Source organism: Corvus moneduloides, chromosome 1, assembly GCF_009650955.1.
Source record: "Corvus moneduloides isolate bCorMon1 chromosome 1, bCorMon1.pri, whole genome shotgun sequence".
NCBI lineage: Eukaryota > Metazoa > Chordata > Aves > Passeriformes > Corvidae > Corvus > Corvus moneduloides.
In genome coordinates this window covers 75084144-75105289 of record NC_045476.1, presented here as the reverse complement: position 1 = coordinate 75105289, position 21146 = coordinate 75084144, and the positions used below count along the sequence as shown (strand labels likewise).

The 21146-nt window shown below is 38.1% G+C and overlaps 1 protein-coding gene across 5 annotated transcripts in view; it reads left to right on the top strand.

Annotated features, from left to right (window-relative positions):
- FARS2 (phenylalanyl-tRNA synthetase 2, mitochondrial) overlaps positions 1 to 21146 on the top strand; it is a 232529-nt gene that overhangs the window by 38479 nt on the left and 172904 nt on the right. For 4 of the 5 annotated variants that reach the window (XM_032116256.1, XM_032116240.1, XM_032116231.1 and 1 more), the window contains one exon: positions 15186 to 15821. The exons of the other annotated variant lie outside the window; for it this stretch is intronic. In XM_032116256.1, the coding sequence (XP_031972147.1) occupies positions 15186 to 15821 (636 nt within the window). The remainder of the gene's footprint in view (positions 1 to 15185; positions 15822 to 21146) is intronic. 5 annotated transcript variants of the gene reach the window in all.

The window sequence follows — 21146 nt, the reverse complement described above, 5'->3', positions numbered from 1 at the left end:
TCTCTAGTTTGACAGAATGATTTTGGGTTCCAGCCCTGTTGTCCAGCATACCTGCAGTGTTGGCTCTTGATGATCAGCAGATCTAAGCACGTCCTCTGTTCAGTTCTGTAGGTTGCTAATGGAAACACTTCCTGAAACTGGACCAAGTTCAGATCCTTGCAAAAACACACTCAGCAAACCGTCTTGTGTTTGACAGAGAGCTATTAACAATTTTTGGGGTCATAAAATCAACAAATTTTGCTTTCATTTACTAGTAGTTTCCTGTAGAAAACACCTGCTTATGAGAAAGCATGTGTTTGGGAGTCAGCTGTCTTTTCTTTGATAATACAAGCTAGAAAGCATAAAAGGGAAATTAAGAATCTCGTGGTTTCTGGCCTGTGCTACTTTTTCCCCACTGTTTCTCAGTGAGATAGAATAAAAGCTGAAATTTTTAATAATATGATGATGCATAAGGAACAAGTAGGAGTAGTTATTTGTAAGTGTAAAATAGGACTTGATTTTTACTAAATGATCTCATAGCACAGAAAGAAAAAAAAAGTTGGAGGTGCTTATTTTCACATCAGTAGCTACATATTTGCCAATAGTTGAATGGTCAGATAAGTGTTTTCTGTGACTGTTTTAGTGGGTTTAACAGTCAGGCTTCTGTTGAACTCCTGTATTTACTGGTTGCTTATAACAATGCAGATCACAGTTGCTATAGAAGAGACAAATGTGAACGTATCCTTTCAAATATCAAAGAATAGTCTTTTGTTTCAGAACTTATATTTCACTGCTTCACTGGTGTGTGTTTTGTGTCATGTGTACCTATAGAAACAAGTATGTCATGAAGGCATTATATGACATACTGAAAGATACACAGAATTCAATGTCAATTTTTTTTTTCAGAGAGAGAGGGCCAAACACAGCAGCATGACTACAGCTAAAGTAATTGGTATTCTTACTGTAGTGTTTTACTGATGATTTCTTGTTTGCCCATGGAATCGAAACAAACACTAATTAAGATAAATCTGAGTCTGCTGATATTTACACTAATTGCCCACAGATTGCTAATAATAAACTTGTGGGTTTTGAGTGAAATAACAGAAGTTAGCATGACAGTAGTACTGACTGCATTAAATTTGATGCACATGGAATTTAAACTGAATAAAGTGTGGATATCTTTAGGATGGAGATGAGCATGGTAATTATTTGAACAGTTGAATGCAGGACATTCTTATGGAGATGTAATGTTATTTACACTAGATATTTCTGAGTGTACCTGGTATGTCAGAAGGCTGTGTTCTAAAGTTCTCAGTAAAGAGATTTGAGTTCAGGCCTTAAGCTGCAAATTCCTGCTGTGTGAGATACATTTAGTGTAGGATTCAGGAATCAGAACTGTGCATGATTTTGTAATTATCATTATCAGGCTTACCACGCAATGAGTTGGGTGCCACCCTTCTGCAAAGTGGTGAATTTCACTCTTAATAGTGAATATATGTCATCACTGGACACACCAAAATATGTATTTCTATTATTTATTTCTCAATTTACACCAAACTTGTAAGAAGTGCTACGAAAAGCATATCAGGTTAAAAGACCACTGAAATTTAGCTCTTCTTTTTCTGATGAAACATTATGCTTTACCCACTTCACGTGGTATCCAATTAATCATAATAGCAGAGAAGTCGTTTGAAAGTATAGAAGAGACATTAGAAGGGCTTTCCCCTGGTTTGCTACTTTGTTGTGAGAAGAAGCTGGCTTTAAGACTTTAAGGGGAAAAGAGTCTTATTGAGTGCTTTATAGTTATTTTATCTTAAATTCATGTAGTGCTAAAGAAGACTGAATGCCCACAACAGGTCTATGACAGCAATGATAATGCAGGAAACTACCTTTCCTCTGCTTCTATCTTAATTAAATAGCATCAGCCTGGAAGCAAGAGGTCGTAATTTTTCATTATTTTTTCTGTCTGCCTGTACACAGTATTTGATCTTCTCCTGTAATTATGAACAGAGCTGCTGATGGTAATGGTGTATTTTATATAAGATTTTGCAACAGTCTGTGACTGAAGGCCCCTCCATTGCATGTAATTCTTCTTTAACTGATGTTGAAATGTTAACATCATGCCTTGATTGCTTTCCTTTCCTTTGAGCTGTGTTTCTAGTAAGAAGTAAATGAGAACGGAAAAGACTGACTTCAGTTTCATTCTGTTTAAATTCTAGTCTTCACAGCTCTTTGCTGAACTTTGCTATGCAGTAAACTCACTCAACTTTTTTTTCCCAAATAACTTGCCTTAAAAAATGTTCATTTTTGTGGCATTGCTCTTCAACTTTGAAGAAAATTTAAACATTCCTATTCAGTCTATTGATCCTTATTTATCAAGACTCTGTGGTGTCAAGAGGTGAACCACACACTGAAAGCAATCAGAACTGCTTGAGTCAATCTAATTATTCTACTCTGTCTCCCAGCTGATGACAGAGAGAAGAAGTGGAAAAGGAGAGTTTCTAGCCCAGATGCCAATGAGTGCATTGGAATGGCAGAAAATTAAATGCTAGAAAGGTCTAGGATAGTAGCTTTTACTTTCAGAATTAAAAAAAACCCCTTCATCCTGAGACTTTTCATCCTTGGCTGGTGGAGTAGGAACGTGTAAACAACTAGAATGTTTAGTTGTAATTTACAAATACAAAATTGCCACATGCAAATTTAATTTAGAGGTACAGAAGTTAGATGTTTGTGCAATTATGCATAGAAATAGTTGCAGTTTTGCTTACATGTTTTTGAATAAATTGTGAGTTTGTATTTGGGCATTCAGTAGATTTGTAGATGAATCAGGTTCATCAGACATGATGAATACAATTTTGTCTACTCAGCCGCAAAAGTGAATTCCAATATTCATATTTTAATGTTGCATAGAAAATGAGACAATGTGCTCTGCTAGGCCAGATTTTGTTATATCAGATTGTAAGCTGGACAAATTTCCTGTAATTCCTTTGATTCTTTGAGTATACATAGAGTAGTAGCATGAAAATAAAGTTAATATTTTTTTAAGAACAAGTAAGATAATAACTACAGAGAAAAATACCCCCAAAATAAAATCAGAGTCAATCCCTATGTTACATGATAACCTATACTTGGGAAATTGTACCTTTGAACTAGCAGGTACAGAGAATAAAAGAATTCTGAACCATCATTTTTATTTAATAGCTCTGGGCAGTGGTCTCTGGAATTCCAGGAATGTAATATGAAAGTTTTGTAGTGAAAAAATGTTGGCACACATAATAAATCTGTGGCTGGCTGAGTTAGGTGTTGTGTAGATGCTGGTTATGTTTTTCTTTGCTGAATAAGACTGGATTTTCCTTACCTGCAGCTTGTTGTAGCAGTAGTCTTTTGGTTTTTATGCATGTGGGGGAGAGGGGTTGTGGCCATACCTTTTTACCTTAAAGCTAATTCATTGTGGCCTTCTCAGTTGTTGATTCTGGTAGTTGATTCTGGTCTCAGCAAGTCACCATTTCCTACCTTACTGCACTTTGAGACCTGCATCTCTGTTCAATAATGATTTGGTTTCTAAGCATAGTATAATGCTTTTAAATTACACTGTGGATTTGCTTTTTCTCTGCCTACTGGTCATCATAAAGATTATAATGTAGGATTATTTAGCACTAATATGTGGTATCTGTCACTATTGACCTCACATTTCTTTCTGATTTCCTATGCTGGCAGCACCAGGCATGACAATTTTCCTTTCTGGTGCTGTGTCTTCATATTTTATCTTTAGTCTGCCTGGATTCAAGGGCTACTATAGTGGTAACAATGTGTGGTGTAGGAGGAATCCTCTTGCTGTTTTGTGATGTTGGTGAGATTTGCTTTCTTTTTCCTTTACTCTGAAGTTGTTGTGGGCTCTGCTGAGCTCATGGGCCCCAGTTCTGCAAAACTCTTCAGCAAATGTTGGCTGCTGTGCCAGGGTGGCACCAAGTGTTTTGGCCCCTGCAGAGCCAAATCATAAGGCTGATGGTGTGCTGTGGCTTTTGGCCAGGTTTTCACTGGTAAATATGACTAAAAGACTCTTAATTGCTTGCCTTGGATCTTGTGTTTGAATCTCAGATGACTCTGGTAGTTCTCACAACTGATACAGGAGAGACAACTTCCCATGTAATATTCTTTTCCCTGGCTGGACTGGGAGGCCAACATGATTCACTCTGCATAATCTGAGGCAAATGCAGCAGCAGGGTTAGCTACAATGTGAAACTTCCCAAAAAGAGGTCACTGACAAACAGAGTTTGGTAGATGACAAGTTGACCGTGAGCCAACAGTGCCCTTACAGCTAGGAGGGCCAATGGTTTCCTGGGGTGTGTCAGGAAGAATGTGGCCAGCAGGTTGAGGGAGGTGATCCTGCCCCTCTGCTCAGCCTTGGTGAGGCCACGTCTGGGGTGCTGTGTCCAGTTCTGGGCTCCTCAGTACAGGAAAAACAAGGAGCTGCTGGAGGGGGTCCAGTGGAGGGCCACAAAGATGAGGAAGGGTCTGGAGCGTCTTTTATGAGGAGAGACTGCAGGAGCTGGGCCTGTTTAGTCTGGAGAAGGGAAGACTGAGAGGGGATCTCATTAATGCAAAGAAATATTTTGAGGATAGGTGCCATGAGGATGGTGCCCGACTCTTTTCAGTGGTGCCTGGCGACAGGATGGGGAGCAATGGCCATAAACTAGAACAAGAAGTTCCATCTCAACATGAGGAAGAACTTCTTTACATTAAGGCTGGCAGAGCTCTGGAACAGGCTGCCCAGGGAGATCATGAAGTCTCCCTCTCTGGAGACATTCCAAACCCTCCTGGATGTGTTCCTGTGTCACCTGCTCAAGGTGACCCTGCCATGTCAGGGGGTGTGGACTGGCTGATCTCCACAGGTCCCTTCCAACCCTAATGATTCTGTGACATAATTTCCTCATTGAAGTAAATGCTGTCTTTGTTTTTGATAAACATGGTGACCAGAGGCGAAATCCTATACAGAAGACAACAATTTGTGAATGCCATGCTGGTTTTTAGCCCAACCTTGCCATGGAACAAGTACAGCAGCAATGGTCAGTCCCATGCCACTTCACCCAGTTTGTTTCACTTCCCTGTTTGCCTCAATAAATCTTAGTTTGTATACCTTCCCATCTTCCCTAAATGTTTTCTGCCTCTTCAGTTGATCTCTCCTGATCATACTGAGTACATAATTGTAATTACAATAACATTGAAGTTTGAGCCACAATACAAGCAGAGCAATGACTCTGTAATTCTTACTCAAGGAATGTATGTTTGAGCCTTCAAAATCTGCACATTCAGGGAGAAGATTGTTTCAATGGAAATATCTCAGTATTTCTGAACTGTTCGGTGTGTGGTTCCTAATGGGCAGTTCTGGCAAGCTGCTTTCAAAACATTTTGATTCTGTTCACAGTAGCAGTTATACCTGTTAAACTGTTGATAAAATGATATTGCAAACAACAAAAACATTCTGAACATGAAGAAAAATGGCACTGTAGTCAAAACAATTTGTGGAAAAAAAGGTGAAAGCCAAGATGTTGAAATACAGTGCTTTTGACTTGGGAGCTGCTGCACTAATGGGTATAAATAATGCAGTACTTTTCCCATGGGCATATTGTAGAATTTAACTGGTTAATGGCTGAAAAGCACTTTGAGATCCTATGTAGAGACATGCTTTGGAAGAGCAGAGTGCTGCTTAATGACAGTCTAAATGCTGCTGCATCACACTGTTCTGGGTGACTCCAATTGGTGTCAACAGTGATTGAACCTATGGATCACATTGTTGGACATGTTTAACATTTGACAAGGTGACTATGGCTATGTTTTGGTAAACCAACATAAATTATTAATTTGCTTTATTTTTCAAAAGGATCATCTTATTTAATGAAAATTTTCAATTACTATTTAATATACTGTGATGCATTGGATGCTAGTCAATTTTTTTTACAGTAAAAACCAGCACTGTCTACTGAAAAACTAAGCCTTCAAATCTATTATATAAAGAGTGCTGTATAAAATAACAGTATACCTGGCCTAAAACATAGTTACATTAGAATTATATAAAAATTAAAAATAAATACAAAACATGGAGTCTGTCTGAAGCATTTTACATCTTTTTCTTTTGCAAGTTCCTCTTATGGAGAAATGATACATGGAAACTCCCAGAAGTGATTTAGGCTTTCAGTCTATTTAGAGAGTATAGATTTTAACATCTGATTTGACAGAGTGGTTACAATTCTGTCTTTGCTTTTCTTTGCTATGATTTGTGAGGAAACCTCAAGAAGAGTGTAATTTTTTGGTTTTGTGTGTCTTTCCCTTGTGGGAACTGATTTTTTTTCCCATTTGCTTATGTGAATTTTCAATAATTAAGTGGCTTCTGTCATGACAACACCTTTTAGCTCACATGCTACCTGGTAAGCAAGTTTATTTGTAAAGAATGTCACTAGAAGAAATGTTTTGAAGGAATCAATACTTGAAAACATGAATTCTAGACCTAGAGCAGCTCATAGTCCCTTTTAGGAGTTAGTACCTGTTATTACTAATTCTGAGTGTGATGTTTTACTCACTCATTAATTTACTGTTTTCTTCCAAAGCTTATGAATGTGGACAAGCAAATGAAAGTGATTTTAAATTTTTTTTCCTTCCTGTTTTCTCTTTCAAGTGCTTAGTGTGCACTGCCCTAGCTTGGTATCTTATTGCTAACCCCTTTGTATGGCTGCCAAGGTTTCTTGCATAATTTTCTTGACAAATGGCTTACTCATTAATATTTCAGGCCTGTTCCTACCAACCTCAGACAAGTGGTATGCCCCAGGCAGGGAAATGTAGTTCCTTCCTTAGGAGCCTTCTAATCTTTTCCTTAAATGCTTTGTCAGAGCCCATGACAGATAAATGAAGATGGTGCAGTTCAAACTAGAGATGACTTATTTGTGTACACGTGACCATACATCTTCCAACTGGGAGGTGTTGTACTGCAGTGGAGTCTCCGCTGCAAACATCCACATATTCTCTTCTTTATCCATCCTGAAGTCTGTGAGACATATTGATTCTGAAGGAAAATCCGCAGAGATATTTGTCTCTTTCTTTTTTTGTTTGGCTGTTGAAATATACATACTCCTGATAAAGGCTCTGTCTGTTCACACTTTCATTATTTCTATAACAGAGACAGACCAAGAAATGACACCATAGCTGAGTTAGAGCTTGAGTTGAGATCAAGTTCATATCACAGCTAGGGCTGAGATGCGGATCTCTGGTGATATTTTGGCTCAAGATGATAGCAAATTTGTGAAACTGATCTCTTTAAAGCTTGATGTGACAGAAAATTGATGTGACACAAAACTTACAATATTCCTGCTGCTATTTAGGGTTGAAACGTCCCAAGAAAGCCTTGTTCAATTTAAATATTGCTGATTACATACATATTACAACCATGAAATAACTCCCTGGTTTAAAATATTAATTATGTTTGTTATTTCATAATAATACTTAAATTATTCTAACTACACCATGTTGGCTAGGGTATTACTAAGGAGGGCATCTGGATATCGGTGGTAAGTCATAGATTTCCCCAGTTCTCCTGAAGAATGGAATTAGAATCAGTACTATGGGGATACAGCAGGTAAAGCTGAAGACTTTCTCATTTGTGGATGAACTTAGTGATTCATGTTATCTGCCTTTTCTGGCATATCCCATCGAAATAATTTGGTTTTCTTAGTACTGGGTGGGCTGGATTTGTTCCTGAGTTTAATTTTTCCCTGTACTCTGTGAGGTGTCTGAAAGTTGGGTGTTTGGGCATGTTGAATATTTTGCAGATGAAGGTTGAATGTAGCCCACTGGGTGTGTTGAATTTCATGCATAAGATGTTGCTGCCTTTCTTTCTGCTGTTTCCCTGGAGGAGGCAGGCAATCACTATTTGATTTGTGAACGATGCCTTCAGAGTTGAAGGATATCTTCTTTGTCTGCCGCAGGCATCTCCAGAGGCCTGGGCTACTGTTGCCATTGCCAGGCAGGTGCAGTCCTTTTCCAGAAGGGAGATTGCAGCTTCCCAGTTGGTGTACTGGCAGGACCCAACACTCTTGGTGGTGTATGCCTCTGTAGAAAAATACAGATAATGATTTGCAGATATTGAAGGAAAAAAAAGAAGGCAGAAGAGATAGTGGTAATCTTAACTGCAGTGGGGATTTTATAGGTATTTAAGTGTCTCTGTCCCTTTCATCTGACAGTTATTTACAAAAGCAGAAAGCTGTTTGGCAACATTTTCAAGGCATTGGAAAAAGAATATTCCCTCAGCAACCAAAGGTAGTGTTTTTTCAGATTGCATTCCTTGAAAATTGATATATTTAAAAGCAGTAGACACATTTGAGAATATTTAAGAATTATTTCTGCATTGCCTTTTCACAGTCTGTAATGTAATGTAATGTATTCAAAATATGTTTGCGTAATGAGGATTTTCACTTAAATTATGGAATTGACTATTAGCTATTTTGTCTTATTGTGGAAGTAAGGAAGAACACAGGAATGTCAACAGGAGATCGGGTCACAGCTGTTTAATTTTTAGTAGTTCTGTGTGCCTTAGTCATCATGCACTATTGAAAGTTATCACTGAAGGGCCTTATTGACATTTCTTTAGTAAATAATAAACTCTGTTTTAGTTGGTGAAAGAAAAATCAAGAAATAATTAATGTATAAATGAAAGAAAAACAGGTATTGCAGGGGTGATTTTCCTTAGTTTAAACTTCTGTCATGCATATATATATATAATTTCTTTTTCCAACAATAGTTTCTTTCCTCTGAATTTGCTTATTTTGTTTTTATTAATCTGTTTTTTTAAGTCCAAATTAAAATAGTGTGGTCAGGCTTTTCACCTTAAATTTCTAAATTTTGCATGTTAGAGAGTTTGGTGCCTTTCCACCCGCCCAGAAGCCTGAATTTGTTTGCCTTTGGTCTTCAACTTTTAATGTCATTTATGCTGTATACATTTATCTTTTGAAAAATTTTATGCTGTCTGAATAATTCAGCAATTTGATGTACCTGATTAGCTTGCTGAGCACAAATTCCAGTGTGTGGATACTCTACTTCTGAATTGTTTAAAACAAATTTACTACAGGTTGTCTTGAAATCTGATTATATCAGTCTTTGAAATGGTGTCATACCAGTTGGCAGCACAGCTACAGAGTTTGCAAGTGTTTTGGCTACTGAAATGCATTTTACTTGCCTTGAATCATGTGTCTGGAAGCATTATCCTTTTAGTGTATGGGAAACTTATGGATAAACCTGAACAATCCTGGAGTGACACTGTTTAGCAGGGAAACCAGAGCCTGCAGCAGCCTTTGGAGGCCCACATGGGGAACTGAAACTTGTTGCAGTTGGATGGCATTTTATCATCATTGCAATATCCAACCTACAACTGAATGGTGAGTGGACTCAAGGGATGATTCAAGACATTTTAAATGGGTGCTTGTCCAGAGGTATGTTCCCTTCTCCAAAGGCTTGCTGCTCATTATGGCTATCTTGACCCATCTTGCAGTCCTAAAGAAGTGGTGCAGGTGGTTGAAGGTGTGCTTCAGAAGTATGGACCATATTTTCTCTGCTTACCTCCAGGTGCTCAGGTGTGTAAGACAGGCCATGGGATGCTGGCCTTTGTTCAGACAATCAGCATCTTCTGCATTAGTGTAAAAGCAGCATGGTTGTTAATACCTTTCATATTTAAGAAGGTCTTATATGTAGCACTGAGAGAAAGCAGGATCATGCCTTATCCCAGAAAAGGTTTTTTAGTTTTCTCTCAATATTGCAAGCCTCAGAATGTTGCCGAAGGTGGCATCATGATTAATGTATCACCATTATAGAGCAGACAGCCAGCCAGCTTATGACATATTTTTGCTTCAGTCAAGAAAAATAACAAAATAACTAAATAATAATAAAAAGTTATTCTGTGTGTTTCTGGAACTTACTGGCAGATTGTTAGCTAGATGAACTCCTAGTACATGAAAAAATTAAGAGCCAAATACTTGAAAGCTGTGTTATCTTGCCAATGCTTTGTAGTGCATGAAATACATTAATGGTGTTTGGCTATCATCAGGGATATCTGATGATATTCTGCCCTTGGAAGATCAGGTTCTAAAATGGATCCATTCTAAGTTATCTGTAAGGCTATTTCAGAAGTCTGTGTGTATTATATAAATTCAGTATACTCAGTAGAAGTCTGTTCTGGTGTGCAACAATGTATCATCACTTTAAAATGAGTATAAAAAATCCAATCTTGTTATTAGTTTTGCATGCAAAATAATTTATGTTATATCCTATGCAATGCAGATATGGTCATGGCAATACAATTATATTTGCTGCTGTATGCCTACATAGTTTTCAAAACTAAAATTCAATGCTTAGCTAAATTGCTAAGCAGACTGGTAAATGTCCAATTTTAGCAGCCTAACATATGTTTATAATTTTTGTTTTAACATATGCTATGTTGGTTGAACTCCCCTCCCCACACATACGGTAGATAAAAGCTGTCACATCACAAAATGGTGGCAGCCCAACTTTTCTAACATTTTCCATGGCACTTCAGAGTCTTGCATTAATTAGCTATTCTTGGATAGGAGACAGACTCTCATCTTTGTAGAATTTTGGTTTCAAACCCGTCATGTACTTGGGTTTATGTATGCAGTAGCCCATCTGTGTTTCTGCAGCCATAAGCTGTAAAAAGCACAGGGCAGAGAGAAAAGCGGTCAGCAGAAGCGAGGGTGCCCTTGGCTCACAGATGCAAATACCGAGCAAATGGCCCCAAAAGCTGGCCTGTTTGGGCTCTAGTTTGCTCAAACAGGAGCATTCTCTCTCTTCCACTTTTACAGGAGAGGTGAGTGAATAAAACAACATTGGTGCACAGCACTGTTTCTTTTCATTGTGAGCTGCTAAACTGCCCCTCTTTTCTCCTCCCTTTTCAAAGCAGGTGTAAGGAGAAATTTCACTGAGTCTAAGATTCTTTCCTAAACCTCAGCTGGGTAGTGGAGAATTGTGACAAATACCACTGCAGCTGTGATAATGCTGTCTTAATCCTTGCTGCACTATGACATGGAATCCTGGATTTAGACATGAAAGGACATTCCTTAATAGTACAGCAATATGATCCCTTTTCAAATCAAGCTGACTTTTGCATATGCTCCAAAACCATGGTATTTTTTGGCTGATGTATTCTGTCTGCCATTTCCCTCTTGTCAGGCTCCTGACTGTGGTGTACTTCAGCGTGTGTAATGTCTGCTGGGCTGCTGCATGGGGAATGGTTGGTTTTCCGTGGGGGAGGAAGGAGCCTTGCAAATCAATCGAAACTGCTGTAGAAATGTTGCAGGGTCTGTGGTACAGGACTGACATTGGCAAATGTGGTTGTGTTGGTGCCTGGTCTATGCACAGCGTGGACAGGGTTGTTCTTATGCCTTCACCCCGGGGTGGCGTGGATGCCGCCTCCTGCCCTCTGTTCTGCCTTGGAGCTGCTCAAAAGCTCATGCCCAGGTGCAAACATAGTTCCAAGCGCATTGGCACAACATAATGTATGGTATCATTCCTATCCAAGACCAGAGTTGTATTAGACATCTCAGCAGGGAGACCTGAGCCCATGGAGCTTCAGGGGAGATGCTGAGGTACCCTGGAACATGTCAGTGGTGGTGTCTGGCTAAGGACCTGTGTAATAGGAGATTACAACGGCCTGGTGCTTGCATGTCCACCTGCAGAGCTTTGAGAAACCCCACGGAGAGCTGCCAGCAGAACAGCCTGCTTCCAAAGCCCTGCATCTGCATCCAAAGCCCTGTGTTGGCTCCCAGCTGCGAGCCGGAGCCACTGTCGAGCCCAGAGCTCAGGACTTGCTGGTGGTGCTGGTGGAGGCCTTTGCCATTGTTAGATCGTAGATGCCAGTGGTGGTTGTTCAGTGTCTATTTCCCATTTATGTATTTGTTTTCAGCTACAGGACCTGCAGCTGCTGTTTGGCTCGCTGTGCTTGTTAGCTGGCTGGCAGGCCTTGCTGTGGGATTCAGGTTTTGTCAGTGTGCACAGAAAACAGTTTTGTTTCCCTGCCAAATGAAAAGCGTGGTGGAAGTAAATGAAGAAAATTTTAAATTTAAACTGCTTTTCCAGACATTTAGATAAATGTAGACAGAAATAAAAAGACATAAAAGCATAAACGTGTTTGTTATAAATGAACATAAGTAATTAGTGTGTTCTTAACAACAGGTATTTATTGCTGGAGGAAAGGTAAAGAGATTTCTTTATTTTCCAGTGTTGCTCTCTGCCTTGGTAAACATTACTTTGATTTGGAGATTTTGTGTACAGTCTGCAGAGTGCAAACATTATTTACTTTCTTTCTTTCTTCTCAGTGGTTTCTCTGCCCAAATGTAACTTATTACCAGTTGAGTTGAACTACGTCCAATACCATTTTTCTGTAATGATTCTGGAAGAGGAATATGTGACTCTGTGGTGAGAAAGGGAAGCAGCAGAGTATTGGTGAAGGACTTCAGTGTTTCTGGAGCTCTGTGTCATACCATGTTAGTGGGTCATTTAGTGGTTGTTTGCTGTTGTTTGCAGTACTTGGACATGGGATAACTCATCAAAAAATTATAACTTTTCTTATTGCTCACATTACTGACTGCTCAGGTTTTGCTTTGGATTAGAATGATAATGCAGGTAATAATGCCATTCAAGTATTTAAGGAACAGGCATAATGTTAGGATGAAAACTGATACAAGTTTATCTGTAGGTTTTTCTCCTGTACAAGTTTGTGAGGAGTATATATCACTTGCTCGGAAAAAAATGTGTTTCTGAACTATCAGAAACTGAGAGCAGGGTTCCTCATTACAAATACTGAAATATCATCAGGTAAGCCCTTGAAGATGTATACACCAGAGTCTCCCTTAAAAATAATGAGTCTTAAACAAACAAACAAACAAACAAACAAAAAAGAATGCCTTCCAACACTTAAGGTGCATGTTCTAATTCCTTTTTCCATAGATTTAAAATCATCAGAACTGTTTATGTGAAAGTTAAACTTCTCATATGGTTGTCTGATTCTCAGAGGAATGATATTTAAGAAAGCAGCAAACATCACGAGAATCACAATAAAGTTATGAGAGTTTTTTGTTCATTATGGTTATGTATAAGTTTTGAATTGAATTTTTTAGAAAAATAAATGTATGGGCAGATGGTGATATTTACTTAAGGGAAGCTGAATTCATTATCTGACTAGGACTGGGTATTTCAAGCAGCTGTTTGAAAATGAGAACTCACTTTCCATGATGGAGAACGTATGTTTCAGGAAAATGGAGGCTCTTTTCAAAATGTAAGACAATCCCTTGCTTAGCCTCCATCAGAGTGGTTTTTGGTGTGCGTGTGAATTCATTTACTGAAGAACATTCTCAGTAATGATCAAGAGCTAATTTGGTGAAATAATTTTGTAAACTCTTAGCTTCCCCCCTGCAAAAGGCAGTCCTTCTTAAAAGTTTCAAAGCTAGATAAAATTTGTAGCTGTTCTTTATTTCTAAAGATATTCTACCAGAAAAAGGATTAAACCAAATATTTAGTAATCTTACCCTTCCCAGCCAGATTTAATTTCTGTCTACCCAACTTGCCTTTATTTTGATTGATTGATTGAGATACAATTACTTGAGAAAACAGACCTATGGAAAACTTCTAGGTATAAGTCAGAAGAAAGAAAGCCAAATGTGACTGTACTCATTATCTTTTACAGATTTGGTTTTTTCTGGGGCTGTCTATTCTAGTATGTCTGTTCTATTTGCATACATATTTTGAAGTGTGAGAGTATGAAAAATAGTCTTAACCTTGTTTATTTTTCACTTACACTTGTTTTCCTTATGTTCCTGCGGAAAGCTAGCCAGATATTGTAATCGTAAAGATTGAAAGGTATCCCTAGAAGACTATGGTGTATTTATTATTGCCTATGTCCTTTCTTCCCCCAGTTCTTTAAGATGACTTTCACAGAAAATTCTTTCACTCAGAAAACCTGTGGCCCTGTAATTCTTGGTTCATAGAGAAATACAACTCAGTTTGTTTGTAGCAGATGCCTTTCCCTGGTCACTTAACTTCTAATGCCTCTGTTTTCCCATTCCATAATAGCAAATTGTAATGCTTAATTATTTTACTTTGCTAGTATTTCTGAAGCCCAACTGTAGATTTTCAAGTAATTTTTCATCTCAGAATGGGCTTGTGCATATGGAGTGACCAAAAGGTTCACCACTCTCAAAACTCTTTGGTTTTGGAATTATCTTTGAACTCTACAGAGAATGCAGCTGTGTAGACATGAAGCACAAAGCCTGTCTGTGAACAGGGAGGATGTGTAAAGATGGCTCTTTGATGGGAAATGAGTTCTTCAGTTCAGACAACTTGAAGAATCTCATGACTTTGCCTCCCTGGTATCTGACAAGCTTGACTCCCCTGTACAGTAGTGGAACTGTGAAAATAGCCGTCCTGGGAACATACAGAAAAAGGGGTTTTGTGCTCACTGCAAAATCCTAACATTGGTTCTGACTGTATGGCCTCTTTATTGTGAATCTTGTGCAATACTCATGTGTGAATTTAATGTGCTGTTTATATATAAATACGTGACTTGTGCTTTGGCCATCTGTTTTTTCACAGTGGTTCAGTAGTTTGAAAGGTTAAACTGGTTTTGTCTGGCATTAAATAAGAATTAGTGATGATTGCATAGTGGGTGCCACATGCATCAGGTAGATGTGAAACATGTTCAGTAGCTTCTGCTAATGGGGCAGATGATACAGCAATAAGTTAATTGCTTATTATAACCGAGTTCTGAATGCTGAAGGGCACTGTTAAGTTTTTGAGTTTCTCATAAGTAATATTTGCCTCATGTTTTAATTGGATGAAAAATATTGTTTGAAAGAAGGCCTGATGTTTATTCATCTTTAAAGAGTGTCATCTGGAATGGGGTTCAGGCTAGGTCTAAATTCATTAATACTGGTGCAGTGATGCAGAAGCCTGATAATTGAATAAAATATCCTAGCTGAAATTTGACCACAAGGGTATTTTCCCTCCTCTGAAGTCAAAACAGTGGTTTATAATGGGAATTTTGTCATACTAATCAAGCAGACATTTGGATTTATGTATCCCTAAGATACTAGCAATTTCTGCAGCAAGATTGCAGTTCCTAACTCAAATATTTTTAATTCCTTTTCTTTCTCTAGATCGTAAAAAAGCTTACAATGGCAATGCTCTGGAAATTCATGAGGGTAGCTAAGTATTCTAAAACAGCTTTATCACCAAAAGTAAAGGTAGGAGGAATTCCCACCCATTCAAGGCATTCTTCATCCAAGTCTGTACCTTCAGATTTCACTGCCAGTGCCCCCTGCTCAAATACTGTGGAACTGCTTGGTAAATCTTATCCTCAAGATGACTACAGCAATGTCACAGAGAAGATCCTTTCCAAGGTGGGGAAGAACTTGCACAACAGAAAACACCACCCTTTGTGGCTAATCAAGGAGCAGGTGAAGGAGCACTTCTACAAACACTATCTAGGACGCCACGGGACTCCGCTCTTTTCTGTGTATGATGGTCTCTCCCCGGTAGTTACAGTCCAGCAGAATTTTGATAGTTTACTTATTCCACAGAACCATGCCAGCAGAAGGAAAGAGGATAACTATTACTTGAATCGTGACCACATGCTAAGAGCACACACATCAGCTCATCAGTGGGACTTGATACACTCTGGCCTAGATGCCTTTCTGGCAGTGGGAGATGTCTACCGCCGAGACACGATTGATAACACCCACTACCCAGTCTTCCATCAGATGGAGGGAGTGCGCCTCTTCTCCTGCCACGAGGTATGAATTCTCTAGTTGGGGTGAAAGACCTTTTGGGTAAGTTGCTTGGTCTTGTGCTTGCTGTAAGCAAAGTTCATGCACGTAAGCATATTATAGCAACAATGTTATGCTGCACATTGATAAAGATCAAGTGATTTATCATATAGTAATATTTTTAATTTGTGAAAAATGTAGATGGAAAGTGTTGAATTTGAAAACAATGATGAAATTCCCTAGGAAAATGTGAAAAAATGGAAAGACAATATTATTGAAAGCTAGCAAAATGAAACATAATCTGAAAGGAAACAACTTGTTCAGTTAATGATCTGCACAATTCAATTCTATTTCTGTCACAACTCACTTCTGGTGAGATCACTTTATCAAAAACTCTATCAAATTAATTGAAAAAGCTGCCTTGAAGGATTCATATGTTGCAGCCAATAGTTATGTGTGTGTAGTGCATACACAGTAAACCCATCAGAGTCCAGAGGCATCAGCTAAAGAGCTCTAGGTTGATGTCCAAGACTCTTAAGTTTATATGTTTTGTTGGCACAGCTTGCATGTTCTGCAAATGCCTGGGTGTCATTAGAGTACTCTGCTGCATCATTGATCAGTGGTAAATATAAGCCAGTTTGTTTTCCAAATAGTAATTGATTTGTATAATTTGTGTATGCTTGTAGCAATACTGCCAAATTCACAGTTCTATAACTAAAACTAGCTTATTCTAATAATACTGAGATGTAGACTGTTCTTAATGTGCTTGCCAATGGGTGACAGGAGCTTGGCAGAGAAGCCTAATGCCTTTGGATGCCTGAGGGAAAACTAAGGTAATCAGAGAACACTGGTCTTCTCCGTGCTGGAAGGGGCTCGTGCTGCCTGCACTGGCGTTTCCCACCCCGTGTGGCCGCTGGTCCTTCCACTGCGAACACATGCCTGCCCCTGCAGGTGTCCTGTGAGCTGCGTGGTGCTGGATCCAGCCTGCAGCTGCTTCTTTGGGAACCACGAAATGGAAATATTGCAGACTTAGGCAGCCTGGTTTGTTTGCTGTTCTTTTTGCATAGGCCTATTTATGAATACAATCAGGGTATATGGTATACAATACTATATAAAGAAAATTCCATTTCTTAACCGTTTTTGTTCATGACAACTTTTTTTTTACTTGAGCAGGAGTTCAGTCATTCAGATGGAAATATTTTATCTGCCACAAAATTATAACATCAATATTCTTGCAGGAGGAAATTGCTGCAACCTCGGGTGTGATTGATCTAATTGAAATACCTGTTAATGAATGTACCCCTTAAGAAATTTTGGTCCTAATGATAGACTATTTCTTTCTACTTTACAAATTCAATAATAGGAATAACAGGATTTGAATAACTGGGAACAGAGTTACAGAAATGTTTTCACTAACATGTTCCATCTAGAAATACACAATGTTTAACAATATAATTCATTGCATTGGAGATTGTTTCTTTTTCTCTTCTCTCTTTTTCTCCAAGAAAATGATTGAGATGTTATTGGAGAGCTTTCTATACTGATGAAGAAAGAATAGTGGTGTGGTGCACAATGTGTAAAGTGTTGTTTATTGGGCAACCTGAAAAATTATAAACCTGAGCATAATCTGAAGCATCCTTTTTTGCTTCACTTCGTGTTTCAATATATACCCCTTTCTACAGCCATAATCACAAGAGCCTTGTGGAAAAAAATTAATATGTAATTCAGAAATTTCACTGGGGACTGTTTCTGTGTTTTATGTTCTGGTTGCCTGTTCAAAATAATCCACATTTAAATAATTCCAGAAGTAACTGTCTGAGCGGAACAAAGACTTAATAGAGGTAATACTACATGAGAGAAATACTCTGATACTCATTTATTTATACTCAAGTTTAAGCTGTAACCCACTGAGCAGAAACTTGTGACTGTCAGGGCCTGTTACCCTTGTCTCAGACTTTTCATTCATAACCAGGCTACAATCTCTGGTGAGAAGACATTTGCACAAGTACCAAGGATCAGAATCTTTGGAACCAAGGGAAAAACTGTTAGCTCTTAGCTACAAGCCCTGGGTACATTTCATGTTATGGCCAATATAGTAATTTTAAATGCTGTTGTCAGTTTGCTGCTCTAATTTTTTGTTTTGATTTTTACATTTATCATTTGCTGTCTTGTCAGTGTAAGTGACCACAGACCGAAGATGATGTGAAAAGAAAGATAAAAGCGTAGAGTGATTTTATAGGAACTTGAATTTAGAGGAATTTTATGTTTGATCTCAGTTTAGGAGGTGTGGGGGAAAATCACTTCATTCTCAGCTGAAATTTTAGGCAGGATATGAAAGATGTAGGATATGTACAAAAGTGAGTCTCCTTTACAAATACCAAATTCTGTAGTCATGACTATGTTAAAACTCCTGCCCTGTGATGGAAACCTTCAGCATAATTCTTTATATCAAAGTTAATATCTGTACGTTGAAGTAAGATCTGGAAAAATAAACCGAGTTTGGCAATTTTACAGTACTTATTCTGAGATATTTGTGAGTTATTTGCTTTTTTGGCTATGTTTTCTCATGATGGTTGGTTGATTACTTTTTAAAGAGAGAAGTAATCTATAATTCAAAGATGAGCAGGTAACTGATGCATTTCTGCAGCTTTGTATGAGTGCAAATATTAAAGTACTAAAGAAATTCCCATCTTCCAAAGTCATTGCTAAAAGAATAATTCATGCTTAAATTTCTCATAAACTTTTAAAAAATGTCCTTGGACTGCCATCAAAGAACATCTGACAATACATTTAGACATGTTTTCAATACATTTGAAAGTATTTTAGGTGATTATTATCTGAATGTAATATATAGAACAGTTAGAAACTAATATAAATAGTTAAAACCAGAAATCCCAAATCTACTTCAGAATTCTGAGCATAAAATCATCTGTTCTTCTTAAACAGTATCCCCAAGTGATATTCTTTTGTATTCACTTCCTCCAGCATTCATGTTTTTCTTCTAATTGGTGTTTGGATTTTTTTTTCTTTCTATGGTATATGGTTTTTTTTTTCTTTTTGTCAGTGCTTTGGATTGGCAATTTTGATACTGCTGTAGTCAAATTTGAACTGGCCAGTTTTCCTGGGTGGATTATAAGAGAAATTATTTCTGTGCTATGCCGTTGGCTTTGGTGCAGTTCCATAATTTATGGAAAAGAGAAAAAAAATCTCAACTAAATTGCACTTTGTGCCTGTCAGCCAGAAGAGGGAGCCAATATAAACCCAATGGCAGTCAATGAACAGCTTTCAGTTGACAACAAAAGATGTTTACACATTGGAAGGAGACTTTGTACGGTGTTTTATAGTCTGTACTGAATGATACACAAATTTTAAGGGGAACAGATGCTAAAACATGGAAATTGCTCCTCTAATTTAGTAACCCTGTTCCAGTGGAGGCGAATACAAGATTGTCTAGATGAAAAAAATATGCTCTTATCGGGCTTGTTTGTGCTAGAAGTAGTAGGGATACATCTTTATTCTCCATTGAAATGCTTATGGTGGAAATGGAAACTTTTTTGTTAGGATGCAATGGAAAAATGGTAGATATTCTAGTTACAAATAAAGGACTACTCCTCCAAAGGACTATATATAATTGAAAAAAGAAAGCCAATATTGTAGCTTCTAGTTTTTATATCCCAAAATGTAAAGACTCTTGTTCTAGCTAATAGAAGATTAGTAGATTTTTCTCTTTTTCATCTAAGTACATACTCCTTTCCTCATCTTCCCATACTTGTGTAGCTTGGCAATATTCCTTGTGTATTGTTAAAAAGCAAAAAAAAAAATGTTGCTTTTTTCCTTGTGGTTTGGGATGATGTGAACTCCTGATTGACCACTGATCTGCAGTTTTGAGGTTTTTTTTAATCAAGTGCCATGCTGGGTTTCCACCTGGAAAACTCATGTCTTTAGGTTTGACTTCTCCAAAATCCTGTATGTTGCTGCAGCTTTGGACACTGTTCTTCTGCTCTGACATTGTATCAAAGGAAAGCTCCTTCCTGTCTTCAGTCCATTTTTTAAATCCTCATATGTAAAGGAATTTAAATCAATTTATAGTGTTCCAGGGATCAGCCTATTTTATGGAGTGATTTGGAGTATGTCTGAGAGTGCTTGTGAGCGTGAGTAGGAGTCATAAGAGCAGTGTTTAGCTGGGCACAAGGAACAAATATTTTAAAAGGCTTAAATGGCCAAGGAAAGGTACCCTTCTTAGCCCTCTACAACTTATTGGTGGGGTTGTGAGCAAAGCATCAGTGCCAAGGAGCCTGAGAGACGGCCCTTCTTCTCACAGGGAGTGGCGAGCGCTGTACAGGAGCAGAGGCACTTGAACTAGATTCACCTTGGTAAGAAAAAGAGCAGCAGCATTACTTTGCTAGAATATTCTGAGGTGAATTTATTCCTGAAGCTTCAGTTTAGCTGAGTGGTAGCAATAAAGGGCCTGGCTAGTTCAGGTGGAACTGACTTCACTTTTTCTGGTATCTGTCCAAGTTGTGAACCTTGCATTATTCTGTAGTTTCCAAGTTGTGGTGTATAAATCATGCCATAATAAATAGATCTTCACTGATCCGAGGACCCAAATTGTATTCGTTGTTATTTTTAGTTGAAAATTTGACGGTGAAGGGCATCAGACGGTCTGCTAGATTTTCATAGTGATCCATAGTCTAGAAAGTTTGAAAACCAATAGTGCATCTTTTACTGCAAAGACTTCATTTTTTTTTTCAGACTTTGTCTTACTCTCTGTTGTCCAGCTAAAAAAACCAAACAAATCAAGAAGGCTTTTCAGAATAAAGCAATTATATACATTCAATGCAGTATTTGAACTGTGCAGGGAAAAAAAGAGAGCAAAATGCCTACAAGTGTATTTGGGAAGTCTAAGGTGCTTAAAAGTAAAGGAATTTCTACTGCCACAGAAACAGAAGTCTATCATGTATGTCTTAATCATTGTATCAGGTGTAGCAGTGTTACTTTTTCTTTATGGTTTGAAAACATCTTTATCGTTTTCACTTTTCTTACAGAAACACTTTGATTAGGTTAAAAAACCCAAAACACAAGCCGTCTACCCCCAAAAAACAACAGAGATTACCTTTCTTTGCTGTAATTGGAGGAGTGGAAATGGAAGGATGTAGAAATTAAGGTTCAACCCCAAGCTTGTGGGTTGAAGTCATTTTTGCCATTTTCCACCCCCTAAAATTCTTATTGATATGACATGAAGAGCCTTCTGTCATGTGGATCTCTCTTTGGTACCTGGAACTGGCTGGATCAGGGCGTATGTTTACACCTTGGTGGCTGACTGAGACTGACATTAGGTTTTCTCCTTGAGCC